The 10,447-nt window shown below is 43.1% G+C and overlaps 1 protein-coding gene across 1 annotated transcript; it reads left to right on the forward strand.

The window, feature by feature from the left end:
- Positions 1 to 3: 3 nt before the first annotated feature.
- PRKRIP1 (PRKR interacting protein 1) lies at positions 4 to 10,332 on the forward strand (the record flags this gene model as incomplete). The annotated part of the gene is made up of 6 exons (XM_006033237.3): positions 4 to 33; positions 301 to 379; positions 1,824 to 1,924; positions 2,828 to 2,913; positions 4,748 to 4,812; positions 7,432 to 10,332. Coding segments are annotated over 6 exons (477 nt in total), but the record flags the coding sequence as incomplete, so codon positions are not given.
- Positions 10,333 to 10,447: the final 115 nt, after the last annotated feature.

Raw genomic sequence — 10,447 nt, forward strand, 5'->3', positions numbered from 1 at the left:
CGCCTGCGCCTGGAGCGCCTCATGAAGAACCCGGTGGGGCCCGGCCTCGCGCGCCCCTGCGCTCCGGGCCATGCGGGAGGTGCTGAGCCCCCTCGGCCCGGCCCGGCCCGGAATGGGGGACCCCCCCTGGACAAACCCCCTGCCGGGAGGAAGCTCCCTCCCCCTCCTCCCGGCTGCTGCTGGTCCCCAGCCCCTGGCACCTGGGTTGTGCCAGCTCTGGGACTGCGCCGGGTAGCGCTCGGACATGGCGATCTCTTCCCCGGGGGCAGGCGCTGACGCCCGGCTGGTTTGTTGTTGCAGGACAAGACCGTTCCCATCCCCGAGAAACTGAGCGAGTGGGCGCCGCGACCTCCCCCAGAGTTTGTCCGAGATGTCATGGGTAAGGGGGTTCGTGTCCAACGCCCGCAGGTTGAGCAGTGCAGGCTTAGATGAAAGCGTGGCAGGACGGGGGGAGTCTATTCTGCTTTCCCATAGAAGGGCCCGGACTGTCTCCAAGTCGTTGTTGAAGTTCTCGTCTTCATTGAGGTTTGTTGTTGCTGTTGGTGTCCAGAATAAATGCCTGGACCTCTCCAGACAAGGCTCTTTGGGTGAATCTGATATCTTTTATTAGACCTACTTAAATAGTTGGGGGAAAAAAATCATTTTAAGCAAGCTTTCAGGTTCAAAAACCCTTTGTCAGGCTGAGGAAGTTTTAGCAGTTGGTGTGCGCTCTTCCTGGATGGAACGAAAAGTAAAGCTAGAGGCTGGGCTCTCCAGGAAGTTTGTCTGTACACCTGGCCATAGTGAATGGATGCAAGTCGTTGCTGAATAGCAAGTTGGGTGTGATTTTGCCCTTTCTAAGCGTCTCCGTATCAGCGTCCCCAAAAGTGTTCTGTGTCTCGATAAGAAACTGAAGTTACCTTGTCCATGGTCGCACAGAGCCTTTGTCTGAGCAAGGAGTACAACCAGGATGTGGTGACACTTGGGCGTTTTTATTAATTATTATTCAGTTGGTTTGTTTTTTTGCTTGTTTTTTTGTTTGTTTGGATTAACTTTATGTTGAGGGAATAACCTGCCTGTTCACTCTTATTTGTTTTCCGTACTTGTTTTCCCTTTAGCTAAATATAGGAAAGAGGCAGGGGAAAACAGCCTCAGCTCTATAGTAGCAGAACAAGGTGTAAGTTTCCCTCTCAGTTGTGCCTCTCTGCCTAGGACAGGGTGTGAGAGCGCGGTTTCTGTGGCCCACTCAGTGTTTAGAGCGGTAATTCTAATACCCTGGAGTGTCTTGAGATCCTTTCAAGGGCGCTATGGGGTGCCACTTAATGTTAGCACTGTTAAGCGTGCAAACATGATTCACAAGGTAAACACATGAATTTCATGTAGGAATCCATCATGTTAAAAACAGCCCGATCTGTTATGAACCCATTGAATTCTCTGCAACAGAAGAATCGCTCCATTATTTTTCTGGAGTCAGGAAATGAGTGAAACCTAAAAGCTGGCATTTTCCAAAGGGTGACATGAGTCTAAAAAGGTTGAGAACTGCTGGTGTAGATTCAGCTGATATTCCTAGCACGCATTCTGATTAACAAACTAACGGTGATGATGGTTTTAGTGATGTGGATTGTTCACCAGTAGATAGATCCTGCAGTACTGAGTTGCAAGTATCTTATAGCTTGCTTTAGCTTTTCCTGTTGATCTGAGCTTGATAAAAATGGGTAGCAAACTTCTCATGCCTACAGTACTATTGGTATACCATGTCTGAGATTGAGTCATTTGTGAGTGTCTTGGTGTGCTCTTCTCTGTGCTGTATGCTGACTCTCCAACCATTTCTGTATCACTGGCAGGTTCTAGTGCTGGAGCTGGCAGTGGTGAATTCCATGTGTACCGCCATCTTCGCCGGAGAGAGTATCAGAGGCAGGATTTTATGGATGCAATGGCTGAGAAGGTCAGTGGATTCTTACTACAGTCATTTGTCTGACTGCTTGATATTCGCTGGATAATTTTTTCCTAAGATCATGAGAAGAGAGACTAACTTAGTTCCAAACTGTCTGGTCTTATAATTATTTTCTTAATATGGGATGTGTGTGGCCTTTGAAGAATAATATTAAAATATCAGCGCTTCGCTACGGACCTGATCTATCCTTCCTCTTCAGTGGGTGACTCTAGGGAATACATATAAAGCCAAAATATTTATGTTCCTGTTTCCAAATTGGACTAAGAGTGCTTAAATATAGAAATGGGTGGATTTTTTTTTTCTAGCTAGTGAGGTAAGCAGAATTGTTCATGCTTTCTTAAAAATCAAAAGAAATCCTTAAAAGTTCTTATCTTGCAAAGAAAGCATAAAACCAAGTACTTGAACACAAGCATTAGGATTTTATGAGTCCAGAGACCTGGACTCCTTTTTAATATTAGGACTTCTTTCTAAGTCCTGAACCAATAATACAATGGGAGCTCTGTTTCAGGGACCAGTGTCCCTCTGTCGGTTCCTTATCTTGATAAAGTTTGAGAAGCCGTTCAATTCCTATGTTGCTGCTTATGTTCCTGGTATTCTGCTTTATTCTAATACTCTGTAGGACACGGTCCTGATGTCTTTGCCACCAGTGAAGTTGATGAGGATTTCTACCCCCTTATTATGGATATCTGGGTTCAGTCCTTGATGTTTTTGGTTAATATTGTCTGCATAAACTCACCTATGCAATCTTTCTTAATACAAGAAGGCATCTTAACAATAGGTTCCTGGCAAATCTCCCAGCTATTTGCTAAAAGATTTTTTTCTTTAAGTGGAGGTGGCTTACGAATGATATTAAATTTGGTTTGTAACCAAAGTGTCACATGTGATCAATTACAGCAAAAACTGGATGAGGAATTCCAAAAGAAATTGGAGAGGAATAAGATGATTGCAGAGGAGCAGACAGCGAAACGCAGAAAGAAGCGGTGAGGGCAGATTGTCAAAACCTTAATGCTGTGCTTTATCTGTAGCCACGTACTTTAGAGATAAATGCTGCGCGGATCACTTTTGTTAACACTGTCCTTGCCTTTATAAGGTTGGGCCTGTGCTTGAAAGGCTTTGCTGTCATAGCTTATTTCAGCACCAGCAGTACCATGGTATAATTGCATTTTAACTAGGATTATTTCTGGCACAGCTTCTTGAACACCTGAGGAACATAGCTGTGCCAGCAGGAGTTTATATGTAGATCTGGACTGTGTGAATGTCTAGCAATTGGAGCCAAGGACCTGCTGTTCAGAGAATGACTTTGCATCTTGGGTCTATGCTGGGACGTGGGCCAGCAGAAAAAACCTGATGATACTGTGGATGAGTATTGCAGATAAATTGGCGTGGGTAGGCCAGCTCATTGTTTGCATGTGGATAGTCAAAAGACTGCAAACTGGCCACTGGCCTAAAGTTGCAGTGTTGTGGATTTAACAGCTGTGCCTGCTTACTCTAGTAATGAATGGAGTATGAGGAAAGGCTGAGGGATCTGGGACTCTTCAGCCTGAGGAAAAAAGGCTGAGAGGGGACCTAGTAGCAGCTTACCGCTACACTAGGGGAGTACATCAAGGGCTCCGTGAGCAACTGTTCACCAGGGCACCTGAGGGAAAAATCAGGAGTAATGACCAGAAACTCCTGGAAAATCGATTCAGGCTCAACATTTAGGAAAAACTTCTTCACAGTCAGGGTGTCCAGACTGTGGAATAAGCTCCCTCCAGAGGTGGTGCAATCGCCTACCCTGGAAATCTTCAAGAGGAGACTAGACAGTCGCCTTGCTGGGGTCACCTGACCCCCAGTTATCTTTCCTGCTTGGTGCGGGGGGCTGGACCTGATGATCCTCTGAGGTCCCTTTCGGCCTTACAATCTGTGAGTGTGGGTCTGTAAATATAGCAAATACATGGAACCATTGGTTAATATAATGTTTAAGTCCATCTTGTAATGATACCTATCAGCATGCATGGGACTGATATGTATACATTCCTGTTAATAAGAATTGCATTGGAACAAAGTAGACACTTAAATTCCACAGTCCATTTTATTACACTATTTCTTTAAACTGCTAGACTAACATGACTTCTGAGCCTCTGCAATTTCTCTTTGATCTCAGTTGCATTAACTGTGAGCAAATGTCCACATGTCAATCTCTCTTGTCACCTTTTACTTTAATTGCTACCTTTGTCAGCACTCTTGACCAAGGGGGCCAGTGAGAAATGGGCCATGGGGACTGAAATGTCCTCCTATTCCTTATGGGCAGGCAGAAACACATTGGGAAGGAAGATCAGTTTATAATGTATTATTAATCTGTTTCAGGGGATGCTTTCAATGTAATTTTTACCAATAACAATATTTTAAGGGATTTTTTTAATGTAAGATTTTAATAATTTGGCTTTTTACCACTGTTTCTTTTTCTGTGTTTTATGTTGGCTTTGAAGATAGATGAGTCAATTTCACTTCTGCTTTTCATTAGTTTTCATTTTGAAGTTCTTATGCGCTGGCACATTTTTGAGTTGTAAGTGCTTTAAGGGAATGAAATGATTTAAAAAAGAATAAAGGGTTTCATTCGAATAAAATCAAGAAGGGAAACATTTCTGTAGGTCTTGTTTGCTCCAGTTTTGCATGTTGAGGCCAAATTTGACTAGAACTTGTCTTTAACGGTGTGTGTGTCAAATAATATAATACATTCTCTGTAAATTCCTGATTTAAAAAATACAGAAAATTTGAAAGGCTTGAATTCTTCCTCTGTGTAAGAGTTTGTTTTTTTTTTTCCTTGCTTTACAGCCAGAAGTTGAAAGAGAAGAAGCTGCTGGCTAAGAAAAGTAAACTAGAACAAAAGAAGGAAAAAGGTCAGTGGCACCTCATTTCTCTCTTATGGTAGAAACAGATGTAGCCTTTCCATGCTCTTCTGCTGCTACAAAATGTTTTATGCTGGCACAAAGCAAATAGATGTCCATACTCTGTCTTGCCACAATGTAGTTGTGACAAAAGGTATTAATTTGTGCTGCTTGTTTTGCAGCGGGCATCTCTGCTTTATGGCAGGAGAGCATGAGTAGGCAGAGCTGCCCATACCCTCCAACTGCCTTGGGTAGGCGCTCTTGGGGCTTGGTCCTTTGTGCCCCAGGAATTCCCATACAGGATCAGACCCCTCAAGCCTTGGGAGTGCCTGCCAGGCTTCCTTGCTTCCAGGGACTTACCTTGGGATTTCTGGGGCACATTTCTGGAAGCTGGACAGCCCATTGCCCAGCCCATTGGTCATACAAGTAAGGTTATATCCCAACACAACTAATCTGGTTCATTTGGTGATGTCGATTTCTACCCTTGGTGTTCAGTTCAGTTCTCCAGTCCAAAGGACTGAGTTGATTTATTTCTCACCGACGTGTACAGCTTACGCCCATGTGGTAGAGGTCAAGTTTGGTCCTTATACTTGAAATTTCAGCTAACATTTTCAGAAGCTCTCCTGGAAAGTTACTTAAGGCAGGACTTATGCTCAAAAGTCATTTTTGCTTTTTAAAAAAATGTTACCATTCATTCCAAATATCTTGGACTGCTGACTGATTTTGTTCACTACTTAACTGCAGTAGATGCTGGTGTTTTCTAGGGTGATCCTGTTGCAATTTTTTTGGCCCAGTCTGACTTAGAACTTTGAAATTAAAGCAATTTATGAAAAAAGTCTTTTCTTTAAAAGATTATAGATTACATGAACAGTTTGTATACTGAAGCTAGTACAGAAAGAATTAGAACTATAGTGAAAGAGAAAATAAATGCTAATAAACACTTTGGACGGTAGGGAAATGAGTTATGGTACGGTATGTACAAGCCTGATCCATTTCAGTGCCACTATTTTTCTGCGCACAATGGAATTTTTTATGCAAAATAAATTTTAGGATTATAAAGAAACCATCAATTTTGAAAAATTAATTTTGATAAGCTCAAGAACACCTTTTTGTTTGTTTTTGAGGACCAAACACTTGTAAGTTGACTCCACAACTTCAGATACAAGAGTGGTCAAAGTATTTAGAAACATTTTGTGATTTGCATTCCTATTCAGTAGTCACTCTTACTGTTGGAACACTAGCAGTGCCTGATAGTTCCGCAAGTGTCAGGAGTTGATTGGTATTTCCAGCTTGCTTCATTTTCTGCTTTTAAAATCAAATCTGTTTTGAACCTTGCATGTGTGTACCTCAGCCTGCGAGCCATTAAAACACACTGGTCCAAATTTAATCCATGGGAAGATGTTACCGAAGTGATACTCAATGAATTCATCACAATGTTTCTGGTTTGTGGGGCTTGATCAGGAGAGACGTTTAAATTTCAGGATCTTTATTGTGATTAATAGCATGTTGGTGAGCATGGGACTTGTGTGGTAGGAGTGGTGGTATGACTTGAAGATTTTCATATGCAAGTTGCTTGTTAGGACCAGCATCACATTTGGTACAAACTGGCAATTTTCTTGGTCTCAGACACTGTCTTTTAAAGGGTTCTTCCAAGAACAGGCTGAGGCTCATTTGGTGGGTGTGGCATCCAGGCTGCTGCCTTTTATCTGAATTAAGATTTTTTTGTCTCCAGAACTCCACATCCAATGCCTTTCACCATCAGTGCAGTAGGAAAAAAGCATGGAGCTAATAGCAAATGACAGTTCATAATTTTACCACTTGGTGGCATCAAACTACTACTAAATGTGATCCTCAAAGGTCAGAGACTGGACTAAGTATTATTGTTACCCAAACAAAACAAAGTGCAGGAACTAGAAGAGGGGCAGTAAGAGATTCAGGTCTATTCTATCCAACCAAACCTTCAGAGTTTATCACTGGTGTTCCAGTGATTAATTTCTGTTTGGGTCCTTCTCTAATGGGTTAAAACTTTGTGAGCTTTCCACAAACGTTCCTTGCAGCATACATCCGAAAGGAGCTCTCTCGAGGCCAGGCCAAATCTGTCCCTTCTGCAGATATCACAGCAATTTTATAGTATGTTGATTTTTTGAGTGGGCAAATTTAGACGTTGAAATTCCAAAGAGCACTCCACGGTTGGTTCTCTGCTTCCCAATTCCTTTTTGATTGCAATCAGGAATATATGTGTATACATGCAGAGGTGAGAGCGGGGGGAAAAAATAGTACTCAGAACTGGCCCTTTTAAAGTTTCTGCCTAACTTTCCTTTCGTTTCTTGTAGACCGTTACTTAATCATATGATAGCTGATAGTAATAATCAGGTTACTGAGATAAAACAGAAGTGCAGTCTGAATGCGGGTGCTATTTCTCATAGTAAGACTGGTTCTGTGGGGGGGTCTCTTAGCTGGATAGAATGTTAGTAAATACACTGTTGGGAGCAATTCTGTGATGACCCTTGGGAAGGAGCAAGATGTGACCTAAACTTATTTTCCCTAACATCCAAGACTGATTTGTTGGTGATTATTCTGATGTGCCTTCCTCACTACATGTCGTCAGATTATCCCATTTTCCCCATTTAGAGTCTGACCAGTCACAAGAGCAACAGTCCAGTGAGGAAGAGGCAGATGATACGAAGGAGGAGAAAGAGAAAGATGATGATGCAGAAGAGCCAAGCTTTGTGATGGGAAGAGGATGATGCTATTGCAGTGGCAGCTGGAAACAACGTTCATTGCTTTATATTCAGGAGCATGAAAATTTTTCATCTCAGCCGGGCAGAATCCATCGGCATATGTTGTACCTGCTTAACGGTGGAGGTGTGACCTTCGCACCTGAGTTCTGAAGGGTTTTTTGGTAGATGCCAAATAACAGAATTTTCTTAACTGCTTGTAAAACTGCTGTGCAGTCTGCTATGAGGTTGCTCTAAAGAGTCAGCCATGAGTCTTTGTGACCCTAGAGTTCTTTTTAGCATGGCCCAAAGCATTTGTTGTCTGAAAGCTAAACCATATTCATTGGCAGACAAGGTTCTTTGGGTGAATCGTATTCATCAGCATTTAAGGCAAATTCTACTGTGAGGGCCGTGATACCCAACTTCCACTGAAATTGATAGGATTAGGATGTATGAATCTAAGGGCAAAAGTTAGCCTGTAGCAGAGAATGGTTTGGCCCCAAATTTCCCTGCACTGTGAGTGTTTTCAGTTTAGGGGTTTGTGACAAGCCCATCTCTAACCCAAAGAAATTAGTTTATGATCTTAGGCAGGTTCTATAGAATTTTTTTTTAACGGGTGATCCCTTTTTTATTACTTGGATGTGCCCTACAATTTTCTTCTAAATTTTTCTAATTAATAAAAAGGGAATGTCTCTCACTTCTTGTCTGCTCTTATTTGAATGGGAGTTAACTAAAGTAAAGTACTTTTTGCCAAATTTAGAGCTTGTTTAATAGGCTGAGGAGTCTTTTAAAGAGTTTAAACAGTATTTGGGTTCATCAGAGTGGGAGGTGGTGAGTTGGTATGATTTTAGGGACCTTGAAGTAGGGGAGAAATTCTTAAATCTATGGTAGAGCTCTAATCTGAGTCTCTTTCTGGATTAAGGGACAAAAAGATAAATGATGCAGCATTTGAAATGGTATAGCAAAAACAGATTAGCTAAGAGATTAATTCATCAAAATATGTAGGAGGCCCATAAATTGCCCAGAAAGGGGGAACTGTGTCTCATTCTTTCTGCTTTGGTGTTATATTAAGTGTTTGATATATTTGAGACACACAGACTGTTTTGCTGGAGATCTGCAGAAAGTGTGAGAGCTGGATGGGCCACAGTGCAATCTCAGGGTTGAATCATGCTAGTTATCTCTTTTGGGGAGAGGAGACCTCAGGTCCCCTGAGCTGCCAATTTGGCTCACTCCAACATGATTGGCAGCTCAACTAAAACCAAAACCCAGTGTTGTGTTCAGCATCTGTAGTTTGGACTGAAGAAAACCATTTTTTTTCCAACTTGGAGGTGCCTGTCTCTTCTCAGATGCTTTTGCTGTGACAGCTCAGTATCCAGAATACAGTGCAACTTTTTATTTATTTATTTATTTTTGTCAAGCCTAAGCTAATAGTAAGCTACCTAAATATATTAAAGGTATTGCAAATGAGCTCTTTACATTAGATTGTGCTGCCTGACACCAGTTATGTTACTTGACTAAATTGAGTTTGTGTAATGGCATCTCTGTAATGTTATTTGCCTGCTCAGTGGGGAAATACTATGATTCATCACAAGTGGCATTTGAGTTCAGTTCCCTTGTGCTTCCCTCCCTGTTTGCTTTCTTTCAGTGGCAAGGTAAGTTTTTTCTTCTAATGGTGGAAAGCTGCAGGGGACTGGCTCAGAAGTCATCAAATGCTGAGAGGTGTTCAGAGCGAGCTGTGATAACCTTACTTCCTCTGTGCTGCTTCAAGTCTAGACCCTTGGCGGCTCATGGGGACTAAGGTGGAAGACAGTGAATGCTCCATAGTTAGGGTGACTATATGTCCTGTTTTAGCCAAGACAGCCCTGGACTTCAGAGGCTGGTTCCTGCCAGCTGGTAGGAATTATAATGGATATCCTGGAAACACAGGGGTGTCATCTGGCTGGGAGCTGGAGTGGTGCAGAGCACCTTGCAGGCAGGCACAACTGCCTGTCCAGCACACAGCCCCACCCCTGCCAACTTGTGGGAGTGGGGGTGAGGGGGGAAGAGACAGGGTCCCAGACTTCCATGTGGGCAGCCTATCCGTAACCAGTGGCATTTCCTCATGGACACACATTGATGTGGAGGGTTGTGCCCTTTCTTTGCTGCATTCAGCGTAGGGTGAGCAAACACTGCTACTTTTGAGTGCTAGCAAAATCCATAAGAAGCAATTAACCTTGCACTGTTCTTTTGGTTGTTTTTTTTTTTAAACTGTTCAAGGAACATGAGTCTCATGAATAGGCTGTACCCTGGGAGGCAGCGTTTCCTTTCTAAGCTGGGCTGAATGGAAAGATGTAGTTTTCGTTAACTAAGAAACATATTGTACTTTTTCTCTCGCTTGCACAGAGGGTGGACTTATGGGATGAAATGAATTCAGGCTAGGCTACCTGGCCCTGTTGTGTTTGACGCCATCCTTTCTTACAATGAATTATTCATAACACAAATCTCCTTTCAGAAACGTTGAGCTTGTAAGTGAAATGCTAACGAATGCGGACAGAACGCACCACTGAAGCTTAATAAATGTCCTCTCTCCTTTGCTGGGAGGACTGAACTGGCGTGGCGATTTAGACCGTGTTTGGTGTATGTTGCTAGAAATCCTGGTTGCTGTGATAAGAGCTCCTGTAGGGTTACATCCCAGGGTCAGGGTCACGTTTTCCACAACACAAGGGCCGGGTAGCTTGGAGGATTCAGCAGAGGTATCAGCAACGTAACAGGAAGAAAACTGCGTGCTCTGCTGGCTTTTCTTCTCGGGCCCCCGAGCTGCACCTCTCAGAAAGGACTACGCTACCTTGTACATGTAGGAGGGCTGTTAAAAATCCTCCAGCCCAGGGGCCGGATGGAGCCTGCAGCTCCCCTCCCAGCAGGGGCTGCATCCGGCAGTGTCTCCAGGGCCC

This window comes from Alligator sinensis, unplaced genomic scaffold (assembly GCF_000455745.1).
Source record: "Alligator sinensis unplaced genomic scaffold, ASM45574v1 scaffold1420_1, whole genome shotgun sequence".
Taxonomy (NCBI): domain Eukaryota; kingdom Metazoa; phylum Chordata; order Crocodylia; family Alligatoridae; genus Alligator; species Alligator sinensis.